At 32.1% G+C, this 20531-nt stretch overlaps 1 protein-coding gene across 1 annotated transcript in view; it reads right to left on the minus strand.

The window, feature by feature from the left end:
- Positions 1 to 20531, minus strand: part of LOC149921304 (aminopeptidase N-like) — a 78447-nt gene that overhangs the window by 50382 nt on the left and 7534 nt on the right. The window contains exons 2-3 of the mRNA XM_090163822.1: positions 14593 to 14662; positions 11756 to 12608 (exon numbers count right to left, since the gene is read on the minus strand). Coding sequence (XP_090019948.1) covers positions 11756 to 12600 — 845 coding nt within the window. The 5' untranslated portion in view covers positions 12601 to 12608; positions 14593 to 14662. The remainder of the gene's footprint in view (positions 1 to 11755; positions 12609 to 14592; positions 14663 to 20531) is intronic.

Raw genomic sequence — 20531 nt, forward strand, 5'->3', positions numbered from 1 at the left:
TTATATTTATATTATAATGATAAAAATATTTCATTATATTTATATTATAATGATAAAATTAATTATAATTTTTACAATTCTAATAATTTAAAATTATATTACAATTCTAATAATTTAAAATTATATTACAATTCTAATAATTTAAAATTATATTACAATTCTAATAATTAAAAATTATATTACAATTCAAATAATTTATAATTATATTACAATTCTAATAATTTATAATTATATTAAAATTCTAATATTGTATAATTATATTAGAATGTTAATATTGTATAATTATATTACAATTCTAATATTGTATAATTATATTACAATTCTAATAATATATAATTATATTACAATTCTAATAATATATAATTATATTACAATTCTAATAATATATAATTATATTACAATTCTAATATTATATAATTATATTACAATTCTAATAATATATAATTATATTACAATTCTAATAATATATAATTATATTACAATTCTAATAATATATAATTATATTACAATTCTAATAATATATAATTATATTACAATTCTAATAATATATAATTATATTACAATTCTAATAATATATAATTATATTACAATTCTAATAATATATAATTATATTACAATTCTAATAATATATAATTATATTACAATTCTAATAATATATAATTATATTACAATTCTAATAATATATAATTATATAATATAAATAAAATTATTCGGCTAAAACCATGCTAATAATATACAACTAAATAATATAAATAAAATTATACGGCTAAAACAATGCTAATAATATGTAATTATATAATATAAATAAAATTATACGGCTAACACAATGCTAATAATATACAACTAAATAATATAAATAAAATTATACGGCTAAAACAATGCTAATAACCTAATAATATGTAATTATATAATAAAAATAAAATTATACGGCTAAAACAATGCTAATAAGCTAATAATATATAATTATTTAATATAAATAAAATTATTCTGCTAAAACAATGAAATGATCATCTAAAAAAACGTTTAAAACAAATAAATTATTTGGCAATTTCAAATTACGCCAGTGAAGCGGAACCTTTAAAAATACCCCAAAAAATTACTCTGAAGAGCCAATTTGCAGCGTCAACAATAAGCCGATACATATTTGACCATGGAGAATATCATTTCACGGGGGTAACGCCATTATAGGTCAATTTTTAAAACAGCGTAGTCTTACTAGATGGCGCCAGCAGTTCGAAACGTAGAAATTTCTACCAAGATTATTCAACTAGTACTTACGCTAGCATTATCAGGTATCCTTGGCAGTCACTAGGGCTTCCCATTTCTACGCTTGTTTTATACCTTTCTCTAAATCGGTTCAGATCAAATCTAATCTGAATTTCTTCACTGATATGTTTTTAAAGTGAAAATTCAGTTAATCAAACCGCTATCAGATTTTGTAACAATATTTCGTGGTTTTATTAGTAAATACGCTAAAGCGAATTGTTTGGTTAAATGTATTATTTTATGAGGGTTCAGATTCTAATTCCCTGACTTTTCCAGGTTTTTCCTGACCATTTCCTAAGACTTATTGGGTGCCAAATTTTTGTATTTTTTAACCTATATTTTAGTAAAGGTTTCTTATTTGCAACCGAAATTAAAAATAATTTTTAAAATTCCCAGACTTTAAAACCAATAATCAATTTCCTTGACTATTCCGGGAATTCCAGGTTTCCCAAATACTGTGGCAACCCTACTCACGAATAGCCTTTTACAGAGTTTACTTTCAGATGTGTTACATCGTACAAGACACAGATCAAATAATATAATTTTATAATCATTATTGTACAAAACTATTATATACAAATGTTTTAAAAAAATACGTTTATCTTTATTTGATACAGCTCAAAAAATCTGAGTGCTATCAGGCAAAGAAGCCTATCGCGATTATTTTATTAGTTCGGCGCCACACCTAGATGGCGTTAGATGCTCAATTAAAAAAAAACCTAAAACTTTCTAACGCTACTCGCGATAAAAAAGCACCTCTGTCTTTATTTACTGTGATAAATTGCGATGAGTGTTAAGCACTAGAAAAGTCAAGGATTTTTTTAATTAACCAAACCACATGTTAGATTTTTCTGACTTCATTTTTCGATACACATTTTGGGTAAAAACGCGCCTACTTGCTTGCAAAGCAAAGTTCACATCCGCTACGACTAAAAAAGTGCATGTTCGTTGCTATCTTATTTATTATCGGCAACTTCATAAAATAGGGGCTATTTACTTATGCTCGTCCGTGGCCTACTTGAAGTTGTTAATTTAAACAATTATCTAAGTTTTAAAACAATTATCATTAAGTAATAAGTTGTAAGTTATAATTAATTATTTGTAATTTGCATAGCTATAATTAATTATTTGTAATTTGCATAGCTATAATTAATTATTTGTAATTTGCATAGCTATAATTAATTATTTGTAATTTGCATAGCTATAATTAATTATTTGTAATTTGCATAGCTATAATTAATTATTTGTAATTTGCATAGTTGTAATTATTTGTAATTTGCATAGTTGTAATTATTTTTTGTAATTTGTATAGTTATATTTAATACATTGTAATTTGTATATTTATATTTAATTCATTGTAATTTGTGTAGTTATAATTATTTTTGTGATTTGTATAGTTAAATTTAATTCATTGTAATTTGTATATTTATAATTATTTTTTGTTATTTGCATAGTTATATTTAATTCATTGTAATTTGTATCGTTTATTCCCATTCGACCGAAATCCCATTCGACCGAATCCCATTCGACCGAATCCCATTCGACCGAAAGAATTTTAAAATGTAGCCCAATTGGAGGGGTGATTTGGTATTTTATTTATAAGGTATGTACTATCGAAGATCCATGTTTAGGTTAGGTTAGGTTAGGTTAGGTTAGGTTAGGTTAGGTTAGAGTTGGTTAATTTTATTATTTCAGTTTTGGTTCAGTTACTTTTCTTGACTAGGTGAAGATAAAAATATAATTCATGCTCATTCCATTTTATTTTCAAATAAATGCATAGTACAAAGATATTAAAATGGCTATCCGCTCCATTGCAAACGACTTCAGTAACTAAATTGAAAACATAGCAAAAGCCAATTTATATAGCAGCGTTCGGTCGAATGGGACACATAAAAACCGCACGTTTCGGCGGAATTCGGTCGAATGGGACACCTCAAAAACCACCTTCGGTCGAATGGGATTTCGGTCGAATGGGACTAAAGCATTTGTATAGTTATAATTATTTTTTGTAATTTGTATAGTTATATTTAATTCATTGTAATTTGTATAGTTATAATGAATTAATTGTAATTTGTATAGTTATAATGAATTAATTGTAATTTGTATAGTTATAATTATTTTTTGTAATTTGTATAGTTATATTTAATTCATTGTAATTTGTATAGTTATAATGAATTCATTGTAATTTGTATAGTTATAATTATTTTTTGTAATTTGTATAGTTATATTTAATTCATTGTAATTTGTATAGTTAATGAATTCATTGTAATTTGTATAGTTAATGAATTCATTGTAATTTGTATAGTTAATGAATTCATTGTAATTTGTATAGTTATAATTATTTTTTGTAATTTGTATAGTTATATTTAATTCATTGTAATTTGTATAGTTATATTTAATTCATTGTAATTTGTGTAGTTATAATTATTTTTTGTGATTTCTATATTTATAATTATTTTTTGTAATTTGCATAGTTATATTTAATTCATTGTAATTTGTATAGTTATAATTATTTTTTGTAATTTGTATAGTTATATTTAATTCATTGTAATTTGTATAGTTATATTTAATTCATTGTAATTTGTGTAGTTATAATTATTTTTTGTGATTTGTATAGTTATATTTAATTCATTGTAATTTGTATATTTATAATTATTTTTTGTAATTTGCATAGTTATATTTAATTCATTGTAATTTGTATAGTTATAATTATTTTTTGTAATTTGTATAGTTATATTTAATTCATTGTAATTTGTATAGTTCTATTTAATTCATTGTAATTTGTATAGTTATATTTAATTCATTGTAATTTGTATAGTTATATTTAATTCAAAGTAATTTGTATAGTTATATTTAATTCATTGTAATTTGTATAGTTATATTTAATTCATTGTAATTTGTATAGTTATATTTAATTCATTGTAATTTGTATAGTTATATTTAATTCATTGTAATTTGTATAGTTATATTTAATTCATTGTAATTTGTATAGTTATATTTAGTTCATTGTAATTTGTATAGTTATATTTAATTCATTGTAATTTGTATAGTTATATTTAATTCATTGTAATTTGTATAGTTATATTTAATTCATTGTAATTTGTATAGTTATATTTAATTCATTGTAATTTGTATAGTTATATTTAATTCATTGTAATTTGTATAGTTATATTTAATTCATTGTAATTTGTATAGTTATATTTAGTTCATTGTAATTTGTATAGTTATATTTAGTTCATTGTAATTTGTATAGTTATATTTAATTCATTGTAATTTGTATAGTTATATTTAATTCATTGTAATTTGTATAGTTATATTTAATTCATTGTAATTTGTATAGTTATATTTAATTCATTGTAATTTGTATAGTTATATTTAGTTCATTGTAATTTGTATAGTTATATTTAATTCATTGTAATTTGTATAGTTATATTTAATTCATTGTAATTTGTATAGTTATATTTAATTCATTGTAATTTGTATAGTTATATTTAATTCATTGTAATTTGTATAGTTATATTTAATTCATTGTAATTTGTATAGTTATATTTAATTCATTGTAATTTGTATAGTTATATTTAATTCATTGTAATTTGTATAGTTATATTTAGTTCATTGTAATTTGTATAGTTATATTTAGTTCATTGTAATTTGAATAGTTATATTTAATTCATTGTAATTTGTATAGTTATATTTAATTCATTGTAATTTGTATAGTTATATTTAATTCATTGTAATTTGTATAGTTATATTTAATTCATTGTAATTTGTATAGTTATATTTAATTCATTGTAATTTGTATAGTTATATTTAATTCATTGTAATTTGTATAGTTATATTTAGTTCATTGTAATTTGTATAGTTATATTTAATTCATTGTAATTTTTATAGTTATATTTAGTTCATTGTAATTTGTATAGTTATATTTAATTCATTGTAATTTGTATAGTTATATTTAATTCATTGTAATTTGTATAGTTATATTTAGTTCATTGTAATTTGTATAGTTATATTTAATTCATTGTAATTTGTATAGTTATATTTAGTTCATTGTAATTTGTATAGTTATATTTAGTTCATTGTAATTTGTATAGTTATATTTAATTCATTGTAATTTGTATAGTTATATTTAATTCATTATAATTTGTATAGTTATATTTAATTCATTGTATTTGTATAGTTATATTTAATTCATTGTAATTTGTATAGTTATATTTAATTCATTGTAATTTGTATAGTTATATTTAATTCATTGTAATTTGTATAGTTATATTTAGTTCATTGTAATTTGTATAGTTATATTTAATTCATTGTAATTTTTATAGTTATATTTAGTTCATTGTAATTTGTATAGTTATATTTAGTTCATTGTAATTTGTATAGTTATATTTAATTCATTGTAATTTTTATAGTTATAATTAGTTAATTGCAATTCGAATATAAATTTATTACAAAAACAATTTCTAGCACAATTTTAAGTGATGTTTTATAAAGATTATTAAAAAAACAACATATTTTCAACTATATTTCAGATGGCTAGTGCCATATCGTAAGACTTTGGGAATTTAAAAGATGCCCTCTAATGGCGTTACTCCTGTGAAACGATCTTCTCCTTTGTCAAATGCATGTGAATCCTTTTTTAAATTAGATTCTTCCCTGTTATAAAAGGGACTTTTGTAAAAGAAGCAAATAAATATTCATTCATTCATTCATCGATTTATTACAACGATAACGAAAATATACTAGCTAATGGTTTTTCTATAGAACTTTCAAGCAACAATCACACCACTTATTTTTGAAATAACTATTACCGTTATTTGTGACGTAGCTAATGACGACAAAGTACCATAATGGTCAGTTTTTCATCAAACTGCGCACGCGTCAGACACTGATTATTAGGAGTTAATCAGATATATCTTAGAAGGGAAGTATTACCACCTCTTTCTGTACTGCCTGGAACTGCAGCGCCCCATTTCAGCCTCCATCTTCAAAAGTATTCCAACATTAAATAATTATTATAAATATATAATTTTTATGAATCCGTTATATTTATAATAATAAAACTAAGCATATTATTAATTCATATTATTTTATTGTTTTTATTTTAAGGGATAAGTAATTAAAAACCACTTTAGTTACGTAATAAAAATTACTTCTAATTACTAATTCTAGTTACAATGCAAATCAACAAAGAAACTTGTCAGGCACGAAGTGCAAAATTTTTTATCACTTCGTGCCTGACAAGTTTCTTCGTTGATTTGCATTGTAACTAGAATATTCCGTATTTTAGGAAGCCCGCTCCCCTACCCCTATTTAGACATAAATTATCTTTACGTTTTTTAAGAATTTTTAATGATTCGTAAATATTTAGTTAAAAAAAATTATCAGAAGTATCAGATTATTTTACGATTTGGTTTTTGAACGCCGCCCTGATCTCTATACAGAGCGCGAAACTAATCATAATTTTAATTATTTTAATTAAAATAATTTTTATTACGTAACTAAAGTGGTTTTTAATAGCTCTTTATATAAAATAATATATACGCATACACGACATAAAAAGTGTTATTTTTAGGAGCGCGCGCTTCCTAATATTTCCGTGTAGAGGGTCTCGTGCGTTTTCGCGCGAGCTCAACAAAAACAAAAATAAGCGCTCTCTAACTTTAACTGCACGATGAATCTAACGTAATCACGTGACCTCTCGTATTTTATATAAAGAGCTATAATAGGTGATTATGAAAAAGAATTGCGCGCAGAGGCTCACGGGAGTTGGTTATTTTTTGACAAAGCGTCGGCTGCTTAAATTCGTCTGCACCTACCGAGGCCCGCGGTCGTCCGCGTTTAGTAAAAAGCACCAACCATGGATTGATTGTTTGAAAAGTTAGTATTTTTCTAAAATTATTAAAAATACATGAAGTTAACAAATTTATTATATATTTTTTTTATTTCTTATAGTTCTAGACCAAGTATTGATAAAGAAACAAGCCCAATTTTAATAGAAGACTCAAGGTTATATTTACATACATGTTTCCATTATTCCTGAAAAAGAATTAAAATCAATTTGTATAGAATTTAAAAATATTTCATTTAATAAAACAATTACCTTAATTTAACGACTTTGCGTACTTCTCTCAAAACGAAAAATCCTTTCGATTGAACAATGAAATAATAGAAATCTCGCTAACCCTTGCCCAACTAGCCAGACGAATTTACAAAAAGGGCCAATTTTGATACTTTCAACTTGGTAGTACTTAACCAAATCACGTGACCACCGATATTTTTCATAATCACCTATTGTTGATACATTACCAAATACGTAAGAAGCCGACCATTTTTAATATAATGTAATTTTAACGGTCAATAATTAATAGTATAAAAGTACTCATTTTATATTTTAAAATTTTCGGTACGGAATTTTCTAAAAGCATATTTCGCCGTAGTTTGAAATTGGCAAAATTTGGTATTTGGGAAAATAGTAATTATAAATACTGTCGATTTCGCTCAATAGATGGCGGAATCTGAGTCTTACGAAAAGAAATGTACAATAAGCACCGCCATCTATCGGATCTGAAAATAGCTATTAGGATGGTCTTCTTTTTCGTCTAACTGCGCGTGTTTAAGATATTATTAAAACTCGTCTATGGTACCCGAGGGGGTAGTCACCTTAGTAATCTGGTGTACAAATCGTAGCTAATCACGGGAAATCATTTAAGATATTCACTAAAGATCACCGATTTATTATGAAAAATCAATGGAAATCAATGCGAAATAGTGGAAATCAGCGAATGTTTTTCTAAAATCAGTAATCAGGTGTACAAAGATTTTACGAGTGGACTACCCCCTCTAGATATTCCTAGTATAAATTATCAAGTTCTTTTCGTTCACGAGCTCGATACGATGTAACTAAATTATGAGGTCCTTGTTTAATATTAAAGGAAAAGTCCAGGTTGGGTAAAACTTTGATCTATTTGAAAGATCATGTTTAAATATACTCAAAAATATCAGTCGTTAAATTGTATCTTTTTTTAATGACGATAAATGAATTTTTAAACGAGCCAAATTTACCCGCCAAGCGATCTGCCATTTTGTTTCGCGGTGACGTATTAGGACTTTAATCACGCGCTGTTCGCGCTATAACAGCGCTTTGTTCCCTGCGCGCGCTTGCTCCGCGTGCGGTCTGTCTGAGCGAAGATAAAAGAAAATGGCAGCTCGCTTGGCGGGTAAATTTCAGTCGTTTAAAAATTAATTTCTCGTCATTAAAAAAAGATACAATTTTAGGACTGATATTTTTAAGTATATTTCGACATGATCTTTCAAATAGACCCAAGTTTTACCGAACCTGGACTTTTCCTTTAAATCAAGGGGGTCTGCTTGGGCTTTCTCATTTTTGTTTGTCTATTCGGCGAAATATTTGCCAAACAAAAGTCAATTGATTAACCTCTACTTTAAATTAACGTTGTATTTATTCGATAACAAACGTAACCGAAAAAAACGCGCAGTTATCAATAAATATCGATTTAAATCAATAAAAACGCTAATAGTAGTGTTTGGTAACCATTACAATCAATTTTTCGTAAATGTGTGTCACAAAAAACTTTGTTTGCACGAGATATTTAACCAGAAGCTTATAACGTAACACCATGAGTGTATAATTTTATAATAAAGTGTAACACTTTTTCTATTCTTCGCATGCAAAAGTTTTACTGAGATCTATTCAAATGGCAGACTGCATTACGGGCTTCGTCGGCATTTTGCGTCCGCTTGCTAACGCGTCACACGTAGCCTTTGACAGCGCCTCGCTAGGGGGAGATTTTCTTCTGCTGATGACGTCACTTCGTTACTAGCTCTCAGTAAAATTTTCCCTAAAGTGACAAACTCTATGGTTTATTTAAGTCTGTCGATGTTCATAGTACAAATCTTAATAATTATATTGCAATATTGAAAAAACGAGTTCTACAAAGCTAAAGAGACCGTGGACCAAACACTCTTTACAGGGACCCTACACTGACATGGACTTATGGTATTAGCTTAAGGTATTAGACTAGCTAATTATTAATATTACGAGGTGCCTCCTCGTTGAAATACCGTCTGGATCTGAAAGAGCTTAATGAACAGCCAAAACACGTTTAGCATTTATCCCAAACCACCTCACGCTTAGCTGTATGCTCCTCACCCTAAAATTCAATCAGCCCGGTCTAAACTGCCAAAATTGTATTTTTAAAGCATTCCTTCTAGTGTTGTAAGTCGGAAAATTTTTCGTGGAAAATGACCGTGGCCTTTTTAAAATAAATAAATAAAAAAGTTTCCATTCCATGATTAGTCGAATATATTGCTTGCAATTTTAAATAAAGCGGAATTTTCGTCTAATTTTTTCGAATCTAGAAGTAAAACTAAACCTCTACACTAGTTTAAACTGATTAACAATGTAACACTATTTTTTGTAGTATTTTTCCTGATATTAGACATTTTATATCGATAAAAAGTAAAAAATAATTTAAAACCCTTAAAAAGTAATTTATGTTACAATTTTTTATTTTTCCGATTTGCAGAACATTTTCCGGAAATTTTTCCACATTTTATTTTTCGGGAAATTAAAATGCACTAATTCCTACTGTGTCGATGAAATGCTAGTCGCGAGTCCCTTTAACGATTTCTTGTTCCATGGATAATTAAATGTCACATGGAGAAATATATCATCAGATGGATGATATTGTTTTGTTATCGAACGGTCCCTGTGACACACAGTCATAACGGATATAATCAATATCGAAATTCTTTCGAACGTCCTTTATGAATATTAAAAGCGGCTGGAGACGAGAATTTGTCGAAATAATACGATGACGATTTCAAAAAATGAGGCTCTAATTATTCCTTTCACACCACGAACCTTGAATAAATTAATCACTTCCTATTAAGATAATTCCTATTTTACACCGAAATGAGTTCTAAAATTTAGCGATAAAGATAGAGGTTGATATTGAATTTGAATAATAGCCCGCCATCTAGCGGTACATTTTTGGAGTTCACGCTACATTTGATGCCAGTCAACTATAAAATTTTACGATAAAGATATTAAAGGTTGATATTGAGTTTTAATAATAGCCCGCCATCTAGCGGTACATTTTTCAATTTCAGGACGGAAAAATTACACCTTCAGTGTAATAAATAACTCGAATGTGTAATAGAGAACGTACAAAGCTAAACGTTGTTGGTACAAGAACCAATTACCCCAGGTTTATTTATTATGCAACAACTTTGCATTAGTTTTAAGTATTTTTAAATAACTTTACAGACGTTTAATGTTGCTAATTTCAATATTTTAATACTTTTTATATTTAGAAAGTATTTAATCCCCTCCGTTTTAACTCATTTTAACACCGCTAGGTAACGCCACAATAATCATCTCGCATAAGTTCAGTTCAGTTCAGCTCTGTTCAGTTTTATACCAATAAATACCTGCCTCAAATTGCATTAATAAGTTTCACATTATTTTATTTTGTTTTTAATTTATTAACCGATTTGTTGTAAATTGTTTTCGAATTTATATTTCAGATAAATTTTACATTACGCCCCACCAATTTCAAATTTCAAAAAGAAAACGCATCATTAAACCAGGTTTCCACAGTTACTTAGTTTTAAATTTCCTGACTTCTTACAGACAAAATATGTCAATGTTAACCCTTTTTTCATTTTCAAGCAAAATTAAATTTCCTGACTTTCTCCACTTTTTTACTAATTCTTAAAATTTCCTCACTAATGTTTTTTATGTTTTCCACGTGGCAGCACTGCATTAAATATTTCACCTGGATTGGTTCATGGTCAAATACTTTTTGTAAACGGTTCGTAGTAGCATAAGTAACATACTAACGTAATCCGTAATCATTTTGTTACCAAATATCTTTTTTTTTTACTTGTTAATCATTTTAATTTTCCATATTCCTTAACATTATCATCGTTGCCCGGCAGTTCTAAAGACTAGTAAAAACGTTGTGGTTATTATTATTCGCGATCAGTGGCGTAGCCAGGATTTTGTTTCGGGGGGGGGGGGGGCACACCATTAAAAAAAATAAAAAAATAAAAATATTTGTACGTATGACCATACGTTTCGGGGGGGGCATGTGCCCCCTGTGCCCCCCCCCCTGGCTACGCCACTGTTCGCGACTGAAAACTATCGCTACGCCCCCTTTGGTTCGTCATTGAAAGCTAGATAGGTAGCGGCTAAAGCAGACGCTATTAGTTTTTCCTCGTCGTTATTCGTAAATTTGACTTTATAAAAAATGAGTTTCATTTTAATATAATTTTTGCGTCGTTTTTTTTATTTTGATAAGATTTTTCTTATGACTTTTTAATTTGTCTATAGCAGACGCTAAATCATGGGCGCAACCTCGGAGAAGCTAGCGCCGTTACTTAACATCAAAGTTGAAACGAGGCCCAGTTTTAAAGCGCGCGTTTTTCAAACATATCAAAGTACGTGTAATTGAGAACTTACTTAGTTTCATTTCCACTCTTGTAAGACGACTTGTACAAACCAGCAAGGACATCGTTAATCAAACTCACAAAGGACATGTTAAGGCGATAGCTTTCGTTGACGAACATGAACGATTCCAGGTGTACAATCACAAACTGGTGCTGCTTGTCGTACGTCAAACCCGTTATTTTAGGCGCTGTACGGTTGCTATCCATACTTTCCAGCGTTACACTTTCCTGGGTTACGTTCACATTCAACGCGTTGAGCGTTATATTTTGCGTCTCCATTTTGCAGTCCACAGTTAGAGACATGGACCCGTTGGTTGTTAGATTACCATTTAAAAACGGCTGTAACGTTAAGTGGTACGCGTTTGGAAATACCGTTAACGGTAAGCGTAGAGCGAATGCCTCTGTGGGTGAAATTACGGGTTCGGCGGTTCCATCCGCTGTATTTTCGTCAGGTATATCGCAATTTGTACAATTACGGGGGGCTAAAAACCCGACTAGAAGTCCAACTAAAAGCAAAGACGCGATAAAAAACACAAATATCGCGATGGCCCATCGCGCGTCCAGGAAAAATCCCCGTTGTCTGCTGAAAGTAGTGGCGCTTTTGCCGTTATAATCCATGTCCATTCTCTCTCGTTGCGGCATGTGGTCGATCGCGTTGTACAGTTTGTAGCTAAGCCTCGTATCGACTAGCAGTCGTTTCCCAGGCGCTCCCGAATTGCTGCCGTTGCTTTCCACGCTTTTCCGTCGTGTGCGTTGGTAAACTAGTCTCTCGTCCTCTTCGGAACTGTCGGGCGAAGAGGGGAGCTGCAGCACTGTCGCTCCTTCCCCCTGACCAATCAAACGGCGTCTGTCAGACATGGAGGTCGCTGCAAACGTTGCTATTATTATAGACACGGTTTTAATTCTACCCCCCCCGCCTCCCCTTTATTCTTCCGCACGAGTCTAACGGAGTGTTTTTAACTTTTCTATCATCGAAACCTTCAATACTGGAAGCGGGGAATTTTATATGTTTTCAGTTATGACAGCCATGTTTTGTAGATTTAAATAAAAGCAATTTGTTTGTTTTCCGAATATGTTGGCCTTGTTTGGTTTAAATATAAACGTAATGTACTGTTTTAGGAATGATTATTGCGTAGGATGTTTGGAAAACTATGACAGCGCTACCTTTGGGTATATTAAATATGCCACGATCAGTGGCGGCCTAAGGGGGGGCGGGGGGGGGTGGTCCGCCCCGGGTGCCATCGGAGAAGCTCGAGGGGGGGGGTGCAAATCAGAACGATTAAACTTGAAGAAGACGGACCCGCGAAAACTTCTGCACGGTCCTGGGGGGTGTCACAAAACACTACCGCCGCCCCGGGGACCAGCCTTCTTAAGCCGCCACTGGCCACGATTTGGCGGGTTTAAAGTTAAAATGAAATAGGCGAAACTATAAAGTCCAGGAGGGCTGAAAAGATGGTAGTCACGTGACTTTGTGGAGAACTGCAGCGCCATCTATCATAAGAAATATGAACTATTATTCATTTTATTTTGCTAATGGCGGTTTTAATTTTGATCGATTCGTCTAAATTATTAATTAAAACATTTTGTAATAGAAAAGTGTAAGTTAGTTAGCTGTCTGCAGTATCTGGATGGAATATTTTTTTTTCTTTAACGTCGCACGGCCAACTATTTACACGAGTTACCGAATCGAAGTTGGCTGTGAAAAGGTAGTCACGTTATTTTGTTTTCCCATTTTTACAAGTTGGCTAAGACCAAATTTACTTTATAGTATCGCCTATTGCATCATGTTAGCGAAATGTTCCTTTTCAATTAGTTTTTTCGGTTACTTCCTAGAAGCTCATAAATGGATGGATTTCGTCTACTAAGCAGATTATATAATAATAACAATAAATAATAATAATAAATTAAAATTTATTGAATAAATTATCCAAGACTATTTTTAAAATGTAAGCACTAGAGGGAGCCAGTCAATTTCCCAAGTCTGAGAAGTATAACTTCACAGTGCTAGCTATAGGAGCAAGGACAGTAGATACAGGGACGAGAAAGTGTACTGGCGGCCTCTGTTGGACTATATAACCTAAAACGACCTAAACGCAAGGAGAGTTAGTTTTAAACAAAAAAAATGGCGGTCACCTAATTTTAGCGGTTCTTGACGAGGTTTAAGTGTTCAAAACTGTCCTTGCTAGGAGCAACAAACACAAGGAGAACGCAGCTATCCTTTAAACACGCTAACGCAGTGTTATGTACAAATTTCATTCATTGGACGAGCCTTTACGCTGAACGTTTTAGAGAAAGGAGGAAGACAATTTCCGAATTTTCCCCTTCCGACGGCAGCAGGCGCTAAAGAGTCTAACCAATGAAAAATGAACACATGAAAATGCACGACTTTTGACGGGTTGCGTTCTCCTTGCGTGGGGTGCTGTGTTTGTTGCTCCTAGGTGCCAGCATTTCATATTTTCATAGTTCTTAGTTACTTCTATGGGTTCTTGGTTTTCTTCATTCCGGAGCGTCCTTCAACTTTGACCCCGTATCCATGGCGTAGGGATTAATTAACTCAAATCTATTCTTTAAAGGTTTTGTTTGGGCTGTCACGCTACCTAGCGAGCGAACTAAAAAAGATGATTCAAAACCGGAAATGAAGATGGAGATTTACTTCTGAGTTTTCACGTCTGCTTACAGTTTATATAGCTAAAGGTTAGTTAGTGCACGAGGTTAACGGTAGATTGCGAATTAAACTTCTATATTTCACAAGACGGGAGGAAATGGGTGTTGAGATCGGTTAAAAAAATAAAAAACTGTGAACAAATGCTACCCAAAAGTTTATTTATAATCTGGATAGTCTGGGCATACCTGTGTGTTAAGTAGTCCACATCATTATTAACATTTGTAAATTTGTTTTTTCCTCTTCCGCCAAATGGCTCTGTGGGTAGGATATTCATATTAAAATAAAATGGCGCTAATTTTAAAGCGATTCATTTATCGTTAAAAATTTTAAACAAGCAATTGTATACAGTAAAATAACGATAACGCATTGATTGAGTAAATACTTATAGAATTGACGTCATATCCAAAAACAATGATCGCCCCTAGCGGCAACAATACGTAATCTACAAACAAAAGAGCGTTGCCAGATCAAAAAATTATAATTTTTAATTCATACATAAATGCGTTGAATTTAGATGATTTTTTTGAAGCCTTCAGACTCGGAAACATTTTATAACAAAATTTACAATAAACAAGAAATATTTACTATAGTAACGGCCAACTTTGACACTCGAGCAAAATAGCGGCCAGCCCATTCGCCGATATTCCATGAACAAGGATTTTCCCGCTATAAACTAACGGCGTTCAGCGCCACGCTCATTTTTATATTGGCTTCAATGCAAAAACTATTCTAAAAATATTTTTCCGCTGGGGGCGCTCAGAGCCGAGATATATTTTTGTTTTAGGTTAACATAGAAACTTCAACGAATGGGTTGGCCGCTATTGCGCGAGTGTCAAAGTTGGCCGTGGTCGATATAACCAGAACGCCGAAACGGATTTTCGACGGCGTTATCATTGAGTTGGGAATATTAATCTAGAGATCCAATCAAATCTGCTCCCCGCGAAACAAGTTTTTGAAAAATACGAATGTGCCGTCTGCTCTAAAATGACGAGCAAACGTTATCATATGACCCGTGGCGCCATCCATTATTTTGAAGAAAAAAAATCTTTTTGCTTGAAAACGCGTCTTATTTGAACGAACCATTGAGAGATAGACGGCGCCACGGGTAGAATGATAACGTTTTCTCGTCATTTGGGACGCCGATGGGAGCAGACGACAGTATTCTTATTTTTAAAAACTTGTTTCGCGAAATACTGAAATCCGACGTTTTGATTGGACCTCTAGATTAATATTCCCAACCCAATGGGCGTTATCCACCTGCCATATTTTCAGAGAGAAATGCTGCCAGACACCTTTTTCGAAATATTTTTTCCACTCTGAAAATATGACCGACGGTCACGTGATCCGACATTTCCGGCGAAAAACGCCGCCAATTGGCGAGACTATTAGATGATTCTACCAAGGACAGTAGATACAGGGACGAGAAAGCAGGAAACAAAATTCCGATTTGCCGGGAGTAGTGGCTCACTCCTGTAATCCCAGGCGTCCGGGAGGCAGAGTTTGTGGATGACCACTAATCCCCCAACGGGTGGTTGTCATACTTCCGCCACGGGTGTCCCAACCCTATCCCTAAGTATCCCCCCGTTGGCGTGGCCGTAACACATATCTCGCACCTGATTAATCAAATGGACGAGCGGACTGAATTGTCCCACCCGTTACAATCGCTCATAACGAGCTTCTAAAAAAAAAAAAAAAAAACGATTTTAAACGTCTTCATATTCACGGGGAGTTAGATGTAAACAAACCGCGGCCATTGTTAAGACGTGGTTCACCATGGACAGTATTATTGTAGTTAGTTTTTACCATTTTGATGTTAAATTAAAAATAAAACTACGAGCGTAAATAAAAAAATGCCCATTTGTTTTGAACACTTAAACCTCGTTAAGAACCGCTAAAATTAGGTGACCGCCATTTTTTTTTTGTTTACAACTAACTCTCCTTGCGTTTAGGTCGTTTTAGGTGATATATTCCAACAGAGGCCGCCAATACACTTTTTCGTCCCTGTATCTACTGTCCTTGATTCTACACGCCATTTTTCTCAAGTAGCCGCAATCGGTGGGTATTACCTCTCAACGTCAACTCCGTCGGACTCAGACGGTCAAAGTCGCTAAAATTTAAATCGTTCGAAGGTTTTTAAAAAAAATCTAAAAATTATCAAACATTATCATACGTTGAGGCAGAATTATCGAAATAATAGTACGATATCATACGCCATAAAAAAAAATTATCGCACTGTGCGATAATTATCGTACGTCTGGCAACGCTGATTAACAAATTATAAAGCGACGATTCTAAGCCTAGGCGCGCACTCACTATGACAACGCAGAGGTGGGCAAAAAGTTGCGAGCGTTCGGAAAAATGAGCATATAGAGTTTTAAACACGGCTTGCTCAAGTGAGCGAGTACTCAAGGCAAACGAGTTTATTTTCTCTATCTCTAATTGAGAAGCCTCTGGGCGAGCGCCGAATAGTTCGCTCTGGCGTTGATGGCTGACGGCGCGCTGAGGGAGATTCCCCCCTCGACGGGTTAGTTCCCTCACTTTTAAGCGCTCACCGCGCGCTGAGCGAGATCTCCCGATCGTCGGAATAGCCCCCTCACTTTTAAGCGACGCGTTAGTACCCTCAGTAGAAAGCGCTGACGCAGCGTTGAGGGAAAATTACCGAGAGAAGGAATAGTTCGCTCAGATTTGAGCGCTAGCTACGCGCGGATTTTGATCACGGTGAGCGACGGTAAAGTTCGTTTACGCAAATCGCTCACAGCGCGGCGAGCAAAAATTTCAAAAATCAAACATTAAACTATTACTCGGCTATGGGTTTATTATTTACTTTTTTTATTAATAAAATGAAGGGTACTCTAAACGTCGGGAGTTAATGATATCTCCGATTGAATAAAATTCAAAGGTTCTTCCGAATTTATCCAACGATAAACTAGACTGCAAATATTCCGTTTAGTGTTAAAAGAGCTTTATTAAATATTAAAAGCCACAAATTATAACAATAGGCGCTAGTATACATTCTTTTGGTCTTGACAAACTTGGCAGGTGAAATGGGCAACGCGGTACGCGTTTCTTCATTTTTAGGGGATTGTGGCTCGCGCTACTTTAAAGGAAAATATTAGCGCGCTCTCAACTTAAATTAATGATCGGTACCATAAAAACAAGTGGACATTTACTAACCCCTAATCCAACTCATTTGTAAATCTCCAGAATTTAATAGACAGTTTTAGCAACTACCTACAGGGGCGGTGCCAGAAGATTCTTAGGTGTAGGCTAATAATGTTTATCATTTGTGGGCCCCTGTTCCTCAATATTGGACTTAAAATTAAATTTTGCAAATTCAGGTAATTTATTTATTATTTGATATTAGTGCGGTTTTTAAAATTTTACAGTATTAACTATCATCACATATTTTATTTGAATTTAAAAATCGACTTGATGTGGCCCCATCAGATCGATTTGTGGGCCCCTATTTGAACACAAAAGTAGGCTATAGCTCGGGTTGCCTACCCCTAACGCCGCTCCTGACTACCTACACCGGGATTTTATTCACAGTGAACGACGACAAAGTTCGTTTACGGTAAATCGCGAAGAGCAAACATTTCAAAAATTAAACTTCACATTTGACGGTATGAACAAGTTAATAATAAGATTATTTTTAATGTATATATAAAATATAATACAATATCTTTGCATATAACCATCTTCGATTTGGTCCATTGTTTATGACATCGACAAAAATAACCATATCATCAAATGATCAAGCTAATTGCGAAGATTCACGGTTTTTAAATAATAATTTTTTTCAGAAAAAAAGGGAGGGGTTGGAATTAATATAATGGCCAGCCTGTGCCAATATTAAAACTGTTTTAGTTCCAAATTGAGGTAACTCGATTTACGCGAATTTTCTTTTTTGCCGTTTTTCAAACTTCCTTTACACTAAAAATATAAATATTACAAATAGCGGCCAATGTATAGTTACAAAGTTATCGATTATTTTCCATTTTTAAAAAGCATTACGTTATAATTTTTTTTCCAATTTAAATAATATTTTTTAGATACCTGGTTTTGAAACTAATAGCGTTCTTTTCGTTTTTATTTCACACCGAATTTTAGTAATAATAAAAATGTTTGAATAATTCTAATGTCTAGTTTGTGCGGGTAACAAAAATCAACAGTGAAGAAGCTGTCAAAGATCACCGTCAAGCTCAGCATGTGGGGAGTGGGGAGCCGCTGGCTGCCGGGGAGTATGAACAAGGAGGAAGGGGGGTGGCATTACCAAGGTAACCTATTTAAAGTTACTATAGACAGTAGGCTATAATCACTATGCTGTAAACATCTGTGTCGCGCGAAAGCGATCCAAATGTAACGACTGACGATTACGATAAAAATTACATCATTCTTCCGAACTTCAAAAGGGCGTTATTTTATTTCTGGGGGGGGGGGGATTTCTATTTGAACTTGTAATAACTTACACACAAATATTTTCTTTACATTTTTCTGTTTTTATTGCTTACGATGTTACACTTTATATACAATATTGGAAGTATTTCAATAATTATTTAAATCTTCGCTCTTGCTTGATACCTACAAAGATTCTCAAAATAAATTGTGTGGATCGTGTCATTTTCGCCTAATTTGGTATGCACATGTTTCTTAACAATGAAACGAAACCAAAATTAGTTACAGACATACGCCAAACGAGGAGGCAATGAACACCGCTAATGCCCCACAATGGAACATTTTGAAAAAAAAAGGAAAGTGTTCATCTTGTAAAATACGGAAGCGAACTTAAAGCCTGAAACTGAATAAAAAAACTCAAGCCACAGTCGAAGTACTATAACTCCAAAACTATGGACTCGAAAAAATTAAATTATGAACAGCTAAAGCAAAAAACACGAAAAAATTAAACTAAGGAAGGACCGAAATACGAATCGAAAGACGCAGACTTGAGAAAAGTCGACAAGAAACTGTAACGAAATGAGAAAGGAACCTACTATTTATACTATTATTGTAGAAAGGATTACGAAGCGAGGTTTAAGTATAGGAAACTTCGAAATTGCCCTAGCATTGGCTAAGACCCAAGGGAGGGGCGACTCATTGGCGTCAGTTCGGAATTCTGGCGTTGACCCCCCGTCATATGACGTTAAGAAGTACACGCTATTGTTGAAATTGAAAACTGCGAGAATGAAGAAAATGGGTTCGATGCTAAATAGAAAAAACCCTCCATTGACTGTCCCCCTATTTTAATATTTTTGTCAGGTGCTGTAACGAGTAAGTGGTGCCCTTGCTGTCTGGAATGGGCAGTGTTGAAAAAAAAAAGCCCAAAGTGGGAAAAAAGGTTTGCAGAGCCAAATAGGATTTTATGAATCGGGCCAAGCCGCCAATTCAATGCTTTTGAATTAACTAATATTATTCTAATGTCTGAATATGTCGGCTATAGATTCCAAGGTTCAATAATATCTAATCGGCCCGATTAGTCGCAACTTAGTAAATAGTAACACAGAATAAATAAATATTGTAAATAAATGTAGTAAAAATAGCTAATAATACCATTAGTTAATAATATTGTTACATAAGTATGACACGTCTTATTCTTTATATGCAAAACGTTTACTGATAACTAGCCACAAGAGACACTCTATATAGAGGGCTTCTCGTGTATGACGTGCCCTTTATCAGCATCTCGCTAGGGGCGATTTTTTACCGTGATGACGTCACTCTGTAAATAGCTTTTAGTGAATTATTTCCATTAAATTATGGATTTATGATATTACGTAGTATTTTTATTTTTATTGATTAACGTTTTCATGTTAGTCTATCCGTAGTCCAGAAAAATATACTTTGGAGCTAACGTTCCGTAGACGCGGCCCGAATATACATGGTTTTCTCCGTTTTCCTATATACTTATTTCGGTTTCAGAAGGGCTAGTTTTGATCTAGTCTATCTATGAAGCTATACGACTCATTTTTAGGGGGAGTTCAGTTTAGCGAAAAGTATATTTATATATGTATATTATAAGTCAAGCCTAAATTAGCGAGTGAATGCCTATTTCGGGGAAATATTTGGTTAGTCATGTCCCGCTGCGACTAAGAGACGTTTCCTATGAGTGGTCAACCTTTGCCTTTTC

Source organism: Leiobunum rupestre, chromosome 11 (genome assembly GCF_980474605.1).
Source record: "Leiobunum rupestre chromosome 11, qqLeiRupe1.1.hap1, whole genome shotgun sequence".
In the NCBI taxonomy this organism is placed as follows: domain Eukaryota; kingdom Metazoa; phylum Arthropoda; class Arachnida; order Opiliones; family Sclerosomatidae; genus Leiobunum; species Leiobunum rupestre.